Consider the following 18,552-nt stretch of genomic DNA (forward strand, 5'->3'; position numbering starts at 1 on the left):
CAGGCAATTGGAAATAAAGTAAGTGGTTTACTTCATTCCTCTGCTAGTTAAATAGTCACTCCCATCGAGTCTACTTCTTGATCAGTTTTTTAAATACAGTCTGTATTGTCCATCTCTCTGCTCTTTCTCTAAAATGGACGTTAAGGGGCGCCTTCGAGGGCATAGCTGGCCAAGCACCTGGCTTCCACTTTGGTCATGATCCGAGGGTCCTGGGATGGAGCCCTGCATTAGGCTTACCGCTCAGCACAGAGCTTCCTGTTGCTCCCCCTGCTTGTGCTCCCTGTCTAATAAATTTATTAAAATATTTAAAATAAATAAAATGGACTTTAAAATCAGAGTTTAGGTTTAAAGAGTAGAGTACATTAAACACAGACTGAAAAACAAGAGAACTTCTTTAGTCAAGTACAACTGCTTTGGTGCTCACATCTCAACTAGCCAAAATTAGGGTGAACCAGATATAAATAATAAAGACAATGGGAAAGAATGTTTGAAATCTGAACTATTCTAGGAAATCAGGACCAAATCTGAATAACATGCTTTCAGATCCAATAACCAGAATAACCAGAAGTTCCGGCAAAGAGCAAATCCTTCTTCATCTCACCTCTTTAAGTCATTCATAAATGCTTAATTCAAGAATGCACAATCTTTTTTAAAATCAATAGTTACATAATACCTTCCCTGATTTAATAAGGTCTTCTCAGCGGGCTCAGTTAGGCACTTTCTCACATTCTAACCTTTCTAAAAATTCCGTTTCACTTTTGTCTTCCTCTAAGTGTGTCCTTTTTATGGGACAGTTTAATCTAAATCACTGCTAGAAAACAGAGCACACAGCAACACGGCATACTTCCCTTATCTCACAGTAGAGAAGCTAATGCTACTTTCTGAGTTTTGGTTCCTGTCTTCCTATCCCACTCTTCATACACATGGGCTTCTACTGGATTTTCTTTCCTCTCCCTTTTTCTCTCCATTCCTAACTGAGGATTTCCCCAAGTATAATTTAAGAACCACTTACATCAGAATCATAAAGGATTTGAAGTAAAAAATATTCTGGACTTCTACCTAAATTTACTAAATATCAGAAATGGGTAGGGCTCAAGAATCTGCACTTTAGCAGTTACCCAGGTGACTATAATGCACAGGGAAGAAGTCTGAGGCCCCCTGCCTCTAACCCTGGATGGATTCTTCCCAAAAGACACAGGGACTGAACCAAACTATAAACAAGCACCATCAGAGCCTCTGAGAAGAGAGCATGGTGGCAATTCCCTCACTACCTTCCTTTTAAAAAACAGAAGGAAGAGGCAAGGGAGAAAGCACGGAGAGTGGAACATGAGCTGAATATGAGACATCAGCACAAATGTGGACTCGTCAGCCCTGCTCCGTGGCTACTACCAATTACAGTAGCCAGACCTGCAAGAGGGCTGATTACATGTAATTTATAAAGAGTAAACAAGCTGGGCGGCTTGAGAACAATGAATGGTGATATTCAAGCCAAGAAGTAATAAAAATCATGAAAAACGACTCAACATCCCCCTCCCCACCCAGACAACAACTGGTTGTACTCTGGTTAGGATTAGCTAGGGCAATAATGAGTATTTGGGTAATGATTTAAATGACAGACCCTTTCAGAGAGATTTTGTCTATCAGATAAACCCCAGTGGAAGAGTTCTGCAGCACCAACCTCTAGTGTCTATAAGCTCAGCCACCTCAATGACTATTCTCAGCCTTACTGAGGTAAAAAAAAAAAAAAAGAATAATAATGTTTGCTTCCAGTCGGACAACACAATCCCACACCTGAAATACAGCTCATCCTTGAACACAGCAGTTAAGGGTGCCAACCCCCCATGCAATTGAAAATCCTGCATATAACTTCTGACTCCCCCAAAACGTTAACTACTAAAAGCCTCCTGCTGACCAGAAGCCTTACCAATAAAGCAGTTAACACGTGTCTGGTATGTATTATATTCTGTATTCTTACAATAGTATCTTTTAAAAAATTTTTTTGGTATTCTAGGCTACTTGGTTCCTCTGTGAGTTTTTCTTTCTCTTTATCACTTTTTTTAGGGGGGAAGGGGCAGAGGGAGAGGGAGAGGGAGAAGAGAATCTCAAGCTGGTTCCATGCCCAACATAGAGCCTGACTCAATTCCCTAACCCTGAGATCATGACCTAAGCCAAAATCTAAAGTCAGATCTTAACAGACTGAGCCCCCTAAGACCCCCTCCTCCACCACCACCCCCACCCTCTGCCGCCTGGTCTGTAGTTTTTCAAATGGTTGCAAATCTCCAAAACATTTTCCAATATTTTATTGAAAAAAGTCCACATCTAAGTGGATTCATGCTCAAATCTGAGTTGTTCAGGGGTGAACAGTTTAGCTTTTAACAGACACAGGGAAATAAACCAAATAATACACACGTAAAAACTAAGCTTCATGAAGAATTTCTTTACATCAAGGTTTCTCAACTTCAGCACTACTGATATACTGGGCAGAGATAATTCTCTGTTGTAAGGGCCATACTGTGCAATGTAGAATGTTTAGCAGCACCCCTGCCTCCACTGATTAGCAGCCAGGAGTACCCCCAGCTGTGACAACTAAAAATGTTCTCAGACATTCTCAAATGTCCCCTATGGGAGCAAAATCACCTCCCCCACTCCCACTAAAAACCACTGTAGCATACAGAACCATCATGAAGAAAAGTTTGTATTAATAAAATAGCTCATACAACATATTTCTGAAATCATAAAAAGACCTCACAAGTCCTGCTTTTAAATATATATATATAATATACTCCTTTTAAGTATATCACTCTATTTTTCCATAAAATTTTCTATTACCAGGGGCTAAAATATAAAAATCTTTATACTTTCTTAAAGATTTTTTAAAATGTATTCATGACAGAGACAGAGAAAGGCCGAGACACAGGCAGAAGGAGAAGCAGGCTCCCTGCGGGGAATGGATGCAGGACTCGATCCCAGGACCCCAGGGTCATGATCTGAGCCAAAGGCAGATGCTCTACTGCTGCCAACCCACCCAGGGGCCCTTAATATTGTTTTAATAAGCTATCCAAGGGGGTGCCAAGGTGGTCAGTCAGTTAAGGGTCTGCCTTCAGCTCAGGGCATGATCCCTGGGTCCTGAGAATTTAGCTCTGCAGCAGGCTCCCTGCCCAGCGGTGTCTGCCTCTCCCTCCCCCTGCCCCACACTTGTGCTTCCTCCCTCTCCCTTTCTCTCTCCCTCTCTTCCTCTCTCCCTCTCCCTCACTCTCGCTCTCTTTCCCTCAAATAAATGAAAATCTAAAAAAAAAAAAACAAAACAAAAAACCCAAAAAACAAAAAACTAGCTAAGCCATTACAAAAGAGACATATAATAAAATAACTGAGTAGGCCCAAAGTATTTTTTATTTAACAGAGCCAACTTATCTATCGCCATGGGGGCACTATGCGAGGGCCCATGAGACTTTTAGGAGCCCATAAAAAGTGTTTTTATATTAATTTCTTTTAAAATTAGGATAAAAATGGCTATAATAATAATGACACCGACTTGGAACATATTCATCTTTATACTGACACAGTTGCAAAATATAATTTTTATTCTTTTTTTTTGGTAGAGGAAGGGGAGCCCATGAAAGCAAAAGTACCTAAAGTTCACAAAAGTTCCCGTATGGCCCTGCCACGTGAAGGAGCAGTAAGCAATTAAAACAAGCATGTATGATCAGGGGTGACGGGCGCCGTGGTTCGCAAATGGAAGAGCATAAAGAAAGGCTAAAACAGAGGCTGGCAGCCCACTCTGTGGACGTGTGAGAGTGCTGGGAGGCTTCGGGGGCAGAGAACAAGCAGAAGTTAGCCTGGTTGTGAAGGCAGACGGGAGGACCAAAAACTCCTGAAGAGCAGAGCACGGGCAAAGGCCAGAGGGACAGACCACACGGCCAGACTGGACTGTGGACGGTCAGCACAGCTGAAACCCAGGGCCCAAGTGAGAGGCAGCAACAAGGACAATGGGAGGCACACACAGGGGCGGGCCCCCATCACAAGGGCCTGGCAAGCTGAGAGAAGAGGTCTGGGCATCCCGAAGGGCAAAGGAACTGCTGCAGAGCAGCTACAAACTGGGGAGCGATGTGCGCAGACCTGTGTTTCCAAAGGCCATTCTGGCTGCTTTAATGAAGACAGCAGGGGGAGTGGAGAAATGAAAGGAGCGAGGCCACTGGCTCCTGCAGCAATCCAGAAGAAAGGCAGAGGCATCTTAGGTAGTACGATCAATCGATCAACTCAAGAGGTATTTGTGGTTTGGTTTTTTTTAAGAAAGATCATGCAGGAGCACGCAGCGGGGGTGGGCAGCGGGAAGGAAGGCCAGGAACGGGGTGAGAACTGAGGCTGGCTTCATGCCCAGTGCAGAGCCCCACACCGGGGCTCGATCTCATGACCCTGAAATCATGACCTGAACAGAAATCAAGAGTCAGGCGCTTAACCAACTGAGCCACCCAGGCGCCCCTCAAGAGATATTTGGGAGGTAAAACGACAGGATTTGTCACTGAGTATGAAGAATGAGGGAGGAACAACACAGAATCCTCTGGCTCCAGCCACAGGACAAGGGCTTGGTGTAGCGACTGAATGACTGAGGGAACAATGAGAGGACCCGGTACAGGGAGAGGGTGAGAAGGTCGGCTGTGGATGCGCAGAGTCTGGGCTGCTGTGGGGAATCTAATTAGTTCTGAATCTAAGCAGTCAGACCTGCGGACTGAGATAACACCCTGGAACCATCAGTGTATAATTCAGGGCCATGTAAGATCCAGAGATGAGCTTTAAAGGTTAGAAAACATGCAAGGTTATCTTTAACAGTTGTGGGTAAGTTTGTAAGAATTCTGCAGAAAGTGAGAGCCCAGACCTTTTATCAAATTTTCAAAGGGGTTCATGAACTCACGAAGGATGAAGAGCCACTAACGGCCTGCGACGAGAGAAGAGGTCATCCAGGGCTGGCCCCAGAATGCTGAAGAACTCCCACACATAAGGAGAGACCAGAGCCGGTATCAGAAAAGCATAGGAAAGAAGATTCTGAAAAGAAGGACCGGTCATCTGTCCATCACTGTAGTCAGGAGCGCCATGAAAAGGAAGACCTAAAAAGTTCAAATCTAGTTCTGTTAGATCTGGCGGCCAGGAGGTCACTGGGGACCTCAGAGGGAAGTGTTAGGTAAGGGTAGTGGGAAGGGACGCAGGCTCTCCTGCATTATGAAATGCATGGCAGGTGGAGGCAGCAGAGCGCACAAAACCCACTCAAGGGTCTTCTGGCTGGGGGTGCCTGGCTGGCTCAGTCAGGAGAGCATGCTACTCTTGATCTCAGGGTTGTGAGTTCAAGCTCCACATTAGGTGTGGAGCCTACCAAAAAAAAAAAAGAGTCGGGCTAGGAAAGGAGAATACAAAGAGTCTGGCTTTGAAAACGGAATCCACTATTTAAGGTACCGGTGAGAAAACTAAACACTTTCATTAAGCCTTCGCAGAGTCCATGAATTCACCTCCTTCTACTAAATTCTTCTAGAGTCTTACCTCAAACATCACTGGTTAAAATATAATTTCCAGTACTAAGTGCATCCTCTGTAGCATATAAACTCCCAAAAGATGGAGGCAGTGCCCTCTTGGTCCTCTTCTCAGTTCTTGACAGTACCTGTTCACAGCAGGCATCCCCTCAGTCACCTGAAGTATCTGACCCAAGGAGTAAGAAGATCTGGCTCTCAGAACAGCTGGTCAGTGTGTACGACCTGGGACAAATCAATTAGTATTCCAGGAGCTAATTCTCACTCCCTGTAAAACAAGGAGGTTGGATTCTTGACAAGGAAAGAAGGATATTTGTGTAATTGGAAAAGATACTCAATAGAGCAATTATTTTGGGAATGCAAATCATAGAAAGAAAAACAGGATAAAAAGCCAAAGGCCTCCAAACAACACGTGAAAAAAAAAAAATGGGTTAGAAGCGCCAAAAAACACTGAACTACGTGACTTATAATTCTAGGCTTAAAATTCTATAATTATCTGGTCATGTTGTTCGAGAGATCATGCACGGTATCACACAGTACCTTTAGACGCTGAGAATAAAAGCCATCTTTGTCCTCTGGAAATTAATGTCCTATTACAAACGCCAAAGAATGATCATTAAAGCCGTAATTTTCTTTGTAAAGAGATCATGTGTATATACCTCCTACTGTGTATACTGTGGGTCATTATGAAAATCATCTAGAAAAAATATATTAAATATAAAAACATATTAGGCTTGCTTTTCCTTTTTTGACTATTTACTTGAAGTGAAGGAAAAGAAGAAAGGGGATACTGTTCAATAGCACCAGTTTAATTTTGCACCCTGTTCTTCGGAGATAAATGACCTATATACCTAGTGAAGATTACTCAGAAGGCTTTGGTTTTATGTAACAGCATCACTAGGATCAAATTACCTTCCTAAATACTTTGCATTCTTACTAGTTCAGTACTTCCTTTTACCTTTTCTCAACACCTCAAACATCTAAACCTGGAACTGTCAGGGAGAACTTATAAAATCCTAATACTCCCAAAACCACTTCGGGGTCAATCCTGACTTTGCCAGAGGGAAGGGGGCTCAAATAATACCTCCTCGACCGACTGAGGTGATCATCCCTCTTCAAGTTCTACCTAACGCCACTGGAATTCAAAACACTGGAGGCAGCATTTTACCAAGTGTTCCCCTTTCAAGAGTGGAAGGTTAAAACTTCTCTGCCGCTAATCGACGGGTCATCCCTCCAGCCAGAAGCACGTCCATGACTGTGGCCACAGCACTAATGGGAACGTGTGGTGGACTGGGATTGAGAAAGCACACCAGGTACTTAATTCTTTAATCAGGTAGTCATCTCAGGGAGGAGTTCTGCTGCTCGGAAAGTGGCCTGACCACATTTCCCAATACAGGAGTAACTAAAAACTGAATTTCAAGAGAGGAAAACAATCTACATGCTGGGTGGAACAGTATTATTCTGGACCTTGATTGCCACATTACAGGGACAGAAATAACTGCCCCCTTCCAGAGAAAAGATGAAAGAACGCGTGTGGGGATCCCTGGGTGGCACAGCGGTTTGGCGCCTGCCTTTGGCCCAGGGCGCGATCCTGGAAACCCGGGATCGAATCCCACGTCGGGCTCCCGGTGCATGGAGCCTGCTTCTCCCTCTGCCTATGTCTCTGCCTCTCTCTCTCTCTCTCCCATCCTCTCTCTCTGTGTGACTATCATAAATAAATAAAAATTAAAAAAAAAAAAAGAAAGAACGCGTGTGTCAGGATTCTGACACAAAAAGTCTGTGATACCTGTGGCTAGGCTTACATTACAGAGAAAGAAATGAAAACAAAGAGAAAAGAGCAAGAGGGGTAGACAGAGATCCACGAGACAAACAGTGCTTTTGCCTCTCTCCCACTTAAAAAAAAAAAAAGTCAGCAAGCAAAATGTTATAGCAACTGGCCAACTGATGGATGCATTAGAAACAAAAAATAAAGGGGTGCCCGGCGGGGTTAGTCAGCAGAGCATGCAACTCTTGATCTCCAGGTTATGAGTTCGAGCTTCACACTGGGTTTGGAAACTACTAAAAATAAATAAACTAAAAACAAAACAAAAATAAAAACAAGAACAGATGGCGTTCTTAACGTTCTCTTGATAGCTAATGTCCTATGTCCTTATTACACAAAAGCAAACCTTGACTAAAATTCTATTTATCTGCTTATTTCATGTATAACAGCGAAAAATATCTGTAGGCAAATAACAAATATCCAACTCAACCAAGCAACAGGAAAAGTAATGTACAAAGCTGTGAGGTCAACTGACATTTTTCCCTTTTCACACCACAGGATAGATGCCCTCCTCTGACTTTTCTCTTGAAATGTAATGTTTTCTTTTTCCACGTGTGGTATTCTTAAAGAATGTATAAAACTGTTTTCAAAAAAAATTTAAACTACACTAGTCAAAGAAAAATAAAGAAGGGAAAAGAAAAACAATGAACAGGATAGTTAAAGCAAAGTTTAATATTTTTCTTCCTTTAAAAAAAAATGACCTAAGATTTTTACACTGAAAAGAAATATTTGGGCTCTCCGTATATTGTTTTTAATTCATGGAACAATGTAGCCATTTGTTTTTTTCCTTTTAGGACATTTTTTTTTCTTTTTGAACACATAGGGAATTATTTAGGCCAAGTATGAATTCAAAGTAAAAAGTTGAGAGAAAAAAGAAATACCACTATAAGAAAAACTCATGGAATTTGGCATTCGTTCCAGTCTATGAAAATAAAACTCAGTTCAGAAATATGATAAAAATTTCTGAAATACATAGAAAGAACAATTAAAAGGTAGAAAGAATTTAAGATAACTCACATTTTCCCTTCTAGAAGCTCTATCTCTTTGCAACTTACACCTTCACGTGCAGTTTACATATAGCAGCTCTGCTAAAAACAACCACATGGAAAATTTTTGTTCCAGATAATACTGCAGGACGGGGCTTGGCAGCCACAAGCTGTAATCAGAACGCCTCAAGAGCTAATGTAACAGAGATAACAGCCAAGCACGCACCCAGTGCACAGCGTGAACTGTTCTTCACAAAGCAGGCAGGGAGAGGGTCAGAAGCCGTAATGAGAATTATTCTCTTCGGTTAGGACAGCTTTGCGCCTGTGAAGCGGAGGACGGCGGAAAACAGCGGAAAACAGAAGAGCATCTCTCTTGCATTTCAGAGTTAAGGTGCTTACACGCCCAAGCCTGACCGGCGCAGGGCCCGGCGGCTGCTCCCAGGCGCTCCACAGGCCCACCGCCCGCCACCGCTCAGGCCTCCCCAGCCGCCTACTTGGCCGCGGAAGAGGCTACTTATTTAATGGATGTGGAAATCCACGGTACAAAGAACCACTTTTCCCCAGGAGTTATCTACAGAAGAAAAGGAGGCTAATTTTACTTGTGCTTGTAGCCAAAGAGGGGACAATAAAGAGACCTGTGACTTGATAAGTTTCCTGTACTCAAGTCCACAGCCGGAGATAAAGGGAGTCACAGAAATATCGCGACTTCAAGCCAAAGTTCAAATGGCAAACTCAGATGGAAGCTCGAAGTTGGTGGAAATTAGCCCCCATGTTAATCTGAGGAATGTGAGATGAGAGGAAGCCTCGACCAGCAGTCAGAGGGGTTCAACGGACCCCGAGGTTCCTGGCGCGCATGCAGCTGGGCTAAGACGGCCTCCAAGGCCCAAAATAAGCCACTAGCCCAAGGCAGCACAGCCCACGGAACGCAACAGCAAGGGAATCAAAGGCTCTTTTATTCTCCCTCCCACCAGAACATGCTCCCTCTCTGCTGTAAACGAACTGCTTGCCAAAATGAATTATTTAGCTCAAAACAGACATAAAGAAATCTTAAATAATACATGTCCCTTGGAATTTTAATAAGTTCAGGTGACCCAACGAATCGTGTTGTTTGTTTCTTGTCTGACACGTATCATTCACTTGTGGCCAGGTTCCCGGCAGGAGCACTGTGTCAAGGCAGAAACAGAAACTTCTCAAAACTCGGCGTTACTGCTGACATCCACGCTCCACGCTTGAAACGGAGGTGTTCCGAGGCTGCTCTCTTCCCAAGGAGGTCTAAACTCAACACGAAGTCTTTGTTCCTCCTGTAAAGCCAGGCTTCCCTGAGGATTCACCATTCCTGCCAGCAGCACCTCAGTTCTTCCAGGAACAGAGCCTGAAAAGTCTTTTGTGAATCCTCCCCTGGCAGCCCCCTTCCACTCCCCTCTCGATCTGAACTCCTCAGCAATTACTGTCTGAATCAGTCATCTGGCAAGGAATCACACAGGACTTCACAACACACGTCTTGTAAAACAATTTAAAGGTAGGTAGGTGCCTTTACAGCTTGTCTTCACAAATAGATTAGAACCTCCTTGAGGGCAGGGAGGGGGCCTTTCCCTGCACTGTATTCCACACATGACACATTGCAAGAGCTCCAGAAATACCAGTTGGTTTATACAGTCAACAGATATTTGCGCCACTTCTATCCTGAGCCGGGCACTGCTCTGGGTGCTGGGGACACCACAACACCATGGCACCCAGAGCAGCAACTCCACAGCCCAGTGCTCAGTGAGCCTGGGTTCTGCTAAGGCAAGCTCAGGAGGGTCCCCAAAGAAATCTGCTTAAGCAGTTCACTTAACTGTTTAAAATGAGCATGAAAGTAAAATTTATTTCCCAAGAAAAGAGGCCTATTGAGAAGCTTCTCCCTCTGCCTCTCACTTCCAAGGAAATATCTAAGGAATGTGAAGCCGCAATAGAGTTTACAATCTAGATCTGCACACCCCTTCCCCATTTTACAGATAAGGAAACTGAGGGTCAGAATGGTCCAAGTATCCTGTAGATAATGGCAAAGTCAAGTTGAATCCCAGGTCCTGACACTCAGTCCAGGGTTCCTTCGACAGCAGCACAATTTAGTTCAAATCCTTCAAAAATAAAGCAGTAGTCTACCTGCCGTGATGTCCCTTCTCCTGTGTTAGTTTCTGTAAGAAAATTAGGAGTGATGGCCCTTAATGCTTTGAATCTATCACCTCTTAAACTTTCTCAATCTGCAAATCATTGAGACCTTACCTACATATTTTTCATGTTGACTACAAAATATGGAATTCTACCTGGGTACCTGGACTGGCTCAGTCAGAAAAGCATGCGACTCCTGACCTCAGGGTCATGAGCTGGAGCCCCATGTTGGGTGTACAGATTACTGAAAATAAACTTTAAAAAAACATATATATATGAAATTTTATTTAGACATAAAAAAGTTCTTTGTTGTTTTCTTTCTTTCATATTTTTAAGCAGATTTAATAATGGCAAAATACATGGAAATAACCAATTCAGCTGTCAACCAGATTATCCAAGCATAACTCTTGTCATATTACTGTCTTTTGTTCAAAGATATCTTTTTACAAATTTAAAACCAAATTTTCAAAACAGCAGAATTCTAAAACTATCTTCCAAACCGATACAACTTCCAAATGATAATTTTATTTAAAAGATTTTATTTATTCATGACAGACACAGAGAGAGAAGGGCAGAGACACAGGCAGAGGGAGAAGCAGGCTCCATGCAGGGAGCCCGACACAGGACTCGATCCCAGGGCCCCAGGGTCACCGCCTGGACTGAAGGTGGCGCTAAACCGCTGAGCCACCCAGGGATCCCCCCAAGTGATCATTTTAAATCCAAAAAAACAACCATCAGATTTAGGAATTCATCAAATGTTACATGGAGAGTTTTATACTCTTCATTAAGTCCAGGCACAATGAAAGAATCAACTATCATTACCTATCTTGAAGGCTTACTGTAATTGGTAGCTGATGATCTTTGTTAACAGAAACAGTGTCCCTGCCACATAAGAAAAGTAAAAAGAAAACATTAAAAATTTGAATGGAATGCTTACTATCCTGAAGTTTTCAAGAAAAAAATTCCTTCAAGTCACTGTGAGCAAAAGCTTCAGAGTCCCTTGACTGCTACTGGTAACTGCATGCATGCATGCATGCATGCAGAAAAGTCCAGACTTTCTTTCAGACATCACAGGCCCCTTTCCCGTGGTGACACTATAAACAGAGACCTAATGCTCAGCACAGACTCCAGGCTATCCTGGAACAAAGGGATGCTGCTAACTCTGCCTGCTTCCCTCCTTCTCCTCTACGTAAGATGTCAGGTGCCCGCCCAGAAGAAGAGGCTATCTCTGTTCCCAAGCCCATTTCCAAAATCAGGGGCATGTTCTGGAAGTCCGGACAAAAACCATCCTATTAACTGACAGCTGAGAGTAGAGCTCAAGCTAGGTGCAGACTGCACACCCAAGAACTGGCCGAGGTCTTGCTCCCAGGCTGGCTGGCAGCTAGCAGGCCACCTTGGTGTGGCCTCAGAAGCAGGTTCTCCTGCGGAGATGGCACACCTGCCCACTGCTGACAGCTGGGCTCTGGAGGAGCCCAAACTTGGTGTCCAGACTTGAGGCAGGCCATAGGGAAGCTCCTCCTGCAGAGATATGGTGAGAGCCAGCTGGCTTGAATGAATCCTTTGTTTTCAGACTTACATTTTATCTTAGTTGAAATTTCAAGTCCTGATGAAAAGCCCACCATTACTTCAAATGGCTGATTTATGTTTAAATACTCTTTAAAAATCTGAGCACCACCGCTGAGTGCATACTATCAAAAGTTTACTTGTTTTCTGTAATCTGAGTGATGGTGATCTGTATATGTTTCCACTCCAGTCCTTAAGTAAAAAAGCAGCTGTTTCATACATAACACAGAACAAAAACCAAAGCACAGTAGTAACAAAACTGAAAGAAAGCATGAATGTTTTTACCTTCACTTTAAGTAGACTTCAAAAAATTCACAGAAAAAAAAAATTCACAGAAGATGAAACACATACAAGAGGCTCTTACCCTTTTGCAAATAAATATAGAAAAGAGTAAAAAGAGATGACAAGGCAAGGAATCTATGCGCTAATCCAGGCTTTCCCTTTCTCTCTCTCTTTTTTATGTTCCTTTTACTCTCTTTGGAAAATTTAAGAAACACTTTCATACCAAATGAAAACACTAGTGTGCAAAGAACACAATGCTGTGTGAGTTGACTACGAAACAGTAAACATAAAATGGATTTGTAAATGGAAATGCGCTGGGGCCATAACATGAGATGACTTTAAAGATAAAAACTAAAACAATTTTTTGTCACATAAAAGCCCTTAAGTATCATCTTAATCAATGTTTGGACTACCCTATAAATACCGTAAGCAGTGAGACAACTGTCAAAATCCCATGAGCCAAATGCTCCCCAAAAGAATCAATGCTCAAACTCCCTGATGTCTCGTTTAACAATTACAGTAGCGCTCATCCAAGATATCTATTCACAGCAAATCCATTCATTAAAAATCATTATGAAGCAACATTTTGCCTATTGGACGGCCGACAATGTTTCCTTTTACCCTTTATTTTCATAAAAATCTTACATGAAAACAAGAATATGAAACGCATGCACATATATATGTCTTTGAGGGTCAAAGCTGCTTTAGCAAAAACAATCTGAATTTGATACCACGGCCTAAAGACCAATAAATCCAGAAATGTCAAAAACTTCTAGGCAACAACATGACAGCTAAACAGGCCTCATTTTAAATTATAACACTCTAGTCTTCTGCAACCCCTTAAATTCTGGTAGCCACTCTGCTTGCACACTGTCTTCCTGGGCCAGCTCTGTACGTAAAAAAAAAAACACTGGTGCTCAGCCAGCAAGAAAAGCCCCACCTCCACCCAGCTGTTCGGCATATCCTTCCCCCTGTTGAAAACATAACTTAGGAAGCCCACTCTCTCTCTAAAGTATCCCCGTGGTTTCAGACTACGTTGAGCTTGTTCCTCAAAACATCTATTAAAAAAATAAATAACAGCTTGGGCACACAGTCTGAAACCACTTTATGTTGGTTCACTTGTTCCCGTATTCTTGTCTCATTTCCCCAAAGACTCAGAAAGCTGTTTCTTCAGCACCACACCTCATTCCCAGCTTGCTTCTTCCCTGCATCCTCAACTAATCTCCATAGACTCCTAGAAAGTCATCATCTGAAAAGAGCTTTAAAGATGATTTAGTCTGAGCTCGACTTGAACTAGGTCAGAGTCCATATAAAAGTTCACATAAAAGGTTAGTACTTTTTATAGTCCAGTCAGGCAGATCTGGGTTCAAGTTCTGTCTGCAGCACAATCTGGTTACCGAAACTGCCTTCTCATCTGTGAAGCAGATGTAGTACCTATCTCATAAACCTGTTGTAATGATTGAATGAAATAATACACATTCCTTTATTTGGGACTTTTCATTTTCTTGGTCCTTGCTAAGACCATCTTTTTTGCTGATTCTCGTCCTCGGTTATACCACATTAACTTGTGAGCCCAAGAGCCAGGCTTCTCTCCTACGGGTATTTTCTGATCTTAGGGGGTCTAGGCTAGTGCTAGGTATCTTTTGAGAGACCCAACCAACCATGTAAAAGAATCCATCACGCCCCTATAACCACCACCTGTGTTGCAAACGTACCGTCCTGCAGTTTCTTTTTTTTTTTTTAATTTTTTTTAAACTTTTATTTATTTATGATAGGCACACAGTGAGAGAGAGAGAGAAGCAGAGACACAGGCAGAGGGACAAGCAGGCTCCATGCACCGGGAGCCCGACGTGGGATTCGATCCCGGGTCTCCAGGACCGCGCCCTGGGCCAAAGGCAGGCGCCAAACCGCTGCGCCACCCAGGGATCCCCCGTCCTGCAGTTTCTTCCGAGGACCTACCGAGGTCTACGGGATTCCGGGGCTGCTCCTCTGAAAACAAATAGCCTGTCTCCCTCCGCCCTCTCCTCTCACACACACAACATTCTTTATAGAAGAACTAAATAAACCACTGTCTCCCAGAAATGTTGAAATAAAGTTAGTTAGCGTCTTTACCAGAACGTTCAGGAAGCTGTGAGAAGAGACAGGATTTGAAAGGAGTCAAGATTTCTGGAGAAGTCTTTCTAGGATGTGCGGCATCAAGTTCTTGAATGAGAATTACGTGAGCAACAGATGCTGGCAGAGGGTGCACCAGGACTCACCGCTGAGTCCGCGCGGTGAAACAGGCCCTTCACTATCCAGGGGTGACTCACAAAATCAACTTGGATTCTACCACTGGGTGTAGATCCCCTCGGACGAGAGGCCAGTTTCACCGGAGGCGCGGGCCCCCAGGAGTAAATCTGTATCTAAGGAGGCATATATTCGCTTTTGAAAACACTTTTCACTAAAACACCATTGGCTCCATATGCCGGGACAAATGTGCCATTTCTCCTTTGCAGAGGGCAAGGCCAAAGAGTCAGCGGGTGAGCGGGGCGGGGGAAGGTTCTGGGCCCCGAGGAGGGCGGCAGCGGGGACCCCGGGGGGCGGGGGAAGGTTCTGGGCCCCGAGGAGGGCGCAGCGGGGACCCCGGCGGGGGGAAGGTTCTGGGCCCCGAGGAGGGCGGCAGCGGGGACCCCGGGGGGAGCGGGGGAGGTTCTGGGCCCCGAGGAGGGCGGCAGCGGGGACCCCGGCGGGGGGAAGGTTCTGGGCCCCGAGGAGGGCGCAGCGGGGACCCCGGGGGGCGGGGGAAGGTTCTGGGCCCCGAGGAGGGCGCAGCGGGGACCCAGGCGGGGGGAAGGTTCTGGGCCCCGAGGAGGGCGGCAGCGGGGACCCCGGGGGGGGCGGGGGAGGTTCTGGGCCCCGAGGAGGGCGGCAGCGGGGACCCCGGCGGGGGGAAGGTTCTGGGCCCCGAGGAGGGCGCAGCGGGGACCCCGGGAGGCGGGGGAAGGTTCTGGGCCCCGAGGAGGGCGCAGCGGGGACCCCGGCGGGGGGGAGGTTCTGGGCCCCGAGGAGGGCGCAGCGGGGACCCCGGGGGGGGGCAGGTTCTGGGCCCCGAGGAGGGCGCGGGTGGCAAGGCTGGTTCTTTCCAGGAATGCTCTCGGAGCAGCTAAACAGCGCAGCGCCTCCTCCGCAGGTTGTGTCGGTGCCGCCGCCGCCGCCGCGTCGGGATCCCGGCGGCCCGGGCGAGGCCGTCCAAGGCGGAGACCCCGCGGCCTCGGCTGCCCCCCCCGCCCCGCCCCGCCCCGCCCCGCCGGAGAGCGCGCCCGAGGCGCCCAAACGCCCGCAGCCCGGCCCCCCGACGGCCCTGGAGGCGGACCCCAGGCGCCCGGCCGCCCCTCGTCCCCGGTCCCCTCCGCTCCCCCCGGCCCGAAGGCCGCCGCCCTCGTCCCCCGCGGGTCCGCGACGCCGGTTCCTCGGCCGTCCCGGCGCGGCCGTCCGAGCTCCGCGGGCCTGGGCTGCGGTCCCGGCGGGGGGCAGAGGGCGGGGCGCCCCCTCGGCTGTGCCCCCAGGGGGTGGGGGTGGGGGCGGGGGCGGCGGCAGGTCGGGGGTCCGGGCGCCCCGGGGCGCTGGGCTGCGGGCGGGGCGGGGGGCCCGGGCGGCGCGGCCGCTGCACTTACGTAGCGCTTCAGCTTCTTCTCCGGCGGGGACTTGCGGAGCCAGCCCGAGCAGACCACCTCGCCGCCGCTCATGGTGCGCGCCGCCCGCAGGACCTCGGCGGCCCCAGGCGGCGGGGCGGGCGGGCGGGCGGGGCGCGTGCGGGGCCGGGGCCGGGGCCGGGGCCGGGGCTGCGGGGCCTCGTCAGCGCGCCCGTCCCGCCGGCGCCCGGAGCGCTCCTGCCCGCGGACCCGGGCTCTGCCGCGCGCGCTCCGCCCCCGGAACGGGCCTCCCCGGGCGCCGGCCCAGGACGACGCCGCCCGCGCTCCCCCGCGCCCGCGGCCCGGCCCCGGCGGCGCCCCCCGGCTCGGCCCCCGGCTCGGCTGCGCCCGGCGTCGGGAGGCGGAGGCCCGGGGCGGCGGGGGCGGCGGGGGCGGCGGGGGCGGCGGGCAGGTCCGGGGGCGGCGGCGGCGGGCGGGCGCGGGGCAGGGTCCGGCGCGTCGCGCTCTCGGGGGCTCCCGTCCGCGGCCCGGGCGCTGCAGACTTTCTGAGAAACTCCGCCGCCGCACTCGCGGCCACAACAAGGGCCGGGGGCGGAGGGGGCGGAGGGAGCGGCGGGGCGGGCGGGGGGCGGCGTCCGAGAGGCACCCTGGGAGGTGTAGTCCGGGCGGCCGCGCGGGCCCTGGGCGGCGGGGGCGGCGGCCCGACTGCGCGGCGCGGCGGCAGCGGCACTTCCAGCCCGCGGGGAGGCCGCCCGGACTCCGGGGGCGCCCTCCTCGCCAGCCTCGGGGCGGCGCGGCCCGCGGGGAGGCCGAGCCCGGGGCGGGGGGGGCGGGGCGGGGCGGGATGCTGGGGCGGGCCCGGGGGGGAGGGGCGGCCTCGCGGCTGCGGGGCGGGCGGGCGCGGGGGGCTGAGGGCCGAGCCCGGGGTCGAGGGGCAGGCCCGCGTGGGCGAGGGCGGCGCTTCGGCGCTTCGGCGCTTCGGCCCGGCCCCCCCCCGCCCCGGCGCCCTCCCCCCGCGGGGCGGCTGCTCGCGGACCCCCGGAGCGCGGTGTCGGCCCCGAGGCTCTGCCCGCGCGCGCCGGGGGGGGGGGGGGGGGGGGGGGCACCCGGTCCGCAGCCCCGCGCTGCCCTGTCGTGGAAACGCTCTTTCCCGTTTGTTTCTGGAAAACCAAGGCCCAGGACAATCCTCACAAGGTAACAGAATCAGGGAAAGTCTGAAAGCGTCGGCGGGGAGCTGCCGGGCCGCTTGTGGCCCGCGCAGCCTTCGCCTCCCGGCGGCCCCGGGACCCGACCGCGACCGCGACCCCCCGACCCGAACGCGAGGGCCCGCCGAGCGCCCGCGGCCGCGACGCTGTGCCCGAGGGAAGCACGCGGGAGGCGGAGAGCGCCCGGGTCGCGGGGTCCCGGAGGCGCTGGGGACGCCGCGCGGGCCTGGGGGACAGCCTGGGCCAGGGCAGACGGAACCAGCGACCGGCGGGACTTGCTCTTCTTGAAATTTCAGGGCTCGGAACACCAGTGATTGTCACTCTTACAGCAGCTGATAAGCCAGGCCAGTTCTTTCCAAGTGTGTGAACGCAGATTTCCACTTCTCCCGTAGGAAGCGTGTATGCACTGAGTCGAAAGCATTTGTAATTAACATGAGATTAGTTCACCCTTGGCTTAAGAAGAGTTATCACTATCTCCACTGATAAAGTCTTTTCAACGGAAGATTGTAATAGGCTTTATACTGCTTAACTTTTGTAAGTTCCAATAATCTTTTCTTTATTTCAAATAAAGGATTCGATTATCTAATTTCCATGAGACAGGAGAATACTTGAAGAAATCTTTAAGTATTTTCCCTTTCAACTGTGCTGTTTTGGAATTGCATTTCTATTGTTTTATTATTTATTTTATTTATGCATGAGAGAGAGAGAGGCAGAGACCCAGGCAGAGGGAGAAGCAGGCTCCACGCAGGGAGCCCGACGTGGGACTCGATCCCGGGACCCCCGGGGTCACGCCCTGAGCGGAAGGCAAGGGCTCAGCCGTGAGCCACCCAGGCGCCCCTAGATTCGTATTTCTGGAGATCAAATAAGGGGCGAGGAGAGGTTGAAGATAGATACATCTTCATGTATTTACTTTAGAAAGGAAATCTGCATTATTTTAACGTATACCGTTTTAGATTATCTGTTAAATCACATTTTATATTCATAAATTAAAGCATATCCCGGAAAAAGTTATCCCAACTAAGAATCTTGAATTTCATTCAAAAACAAATACTTATGGAATATCCTATGTCCAAGTCCCAGAGGACCTGGGATCCAATAGGGAGAAAAGTCAGACCTCTTCTAGAATCCCTCTCTCCTGGAGAAACACATTTTACAGGTAATTAGCCCTGTAACTTCTACAGTACAGTCATGTGTGGTGTGAAATGGTATGTAAGAAAAATAGAGTCTTATTTGGGCATATAACTGGAGGATCTACCCCTGGGAAGAGAATGGATGGGTTGGGATAGACTTCCCTGAAGAAAAGACTTCAAAAGGAGATCCTCAGGTTGAGTGCAGTTAGCCTGGCAAAGTAGCAGAGAACATTCCAGACAGGAGCTACTAGGCACACAAGTCCTCAAT

At 48.7% G+C, this 18,552-nt stretch overlaps 1 protein-coding gene and 1 long non-coding RNA gene across 7 annotated transcripts in view; one reads left to right on the forward strand and one right to left on the reverse strand.

The window, feature by feature from the left end:
• The window catches only part of GAB1 (GRB2 associated binding protein 1), a 114,760-nt gene extending 98,647 nt beyond the window's left edge, over window positions 1–16,113 (reverse strand). For 3 of the 5 annotated variants that reach the window (XM_077860909.1, XM_077860907.1, XM_077860908.1), the window contains exon 1: window positions 15,971–16,112. In XM_077860909.1, the coding sequence (XP_077717035.1) occupies window positions 15,971–16,042 (72 nt within the window). In that variant the 5' untranslated portion in view covers window positions 16,043–16,112. Of the gene's footprint in view, window positions 1–8,355; window positions 8,487–15,970 lie in introns of those variants that run through there. The other 2 variants (XM_077860905.1, XM_077860910.1) reach the window with 2 other exon arrangements.
• Window positions 16,114–17,029: 916 nt separating this feature from the next.
• The window catches only part of LOC144291412 (uncharacterized), a 40,318-nt gene continuing 38,795 nt past the window's right edge, over window positions 17,030–18,552 (forward strand). The window contains exon 1 of one of the 2 annotated variants that reach the window (XR_013358668.1): window positions 17,030–17,143. This is a non-coding gene — a long non-coding RNA (uncharacterized LOC144291412). The remainder of the gene's footprint in view (window positions 17,144–18,552) is intronic. The other variant, XR_013358669.1, reaches the window with a different exon arrangement.

This window comes from Canis aureus, chromosome 20 (assembly GCF_053574225.1).
Source record: "Canis aureus isolate CA01 chromosome 20, VMU_Caureus_v.1.0, whole genome shotgun sequence".
In the NCBI taxonomy this organism is placed as follows: Eukaryota; Metazoa; Chordata; class Mammalia; order Carnivora; family Canidae; genus Canis; species Canis aureus.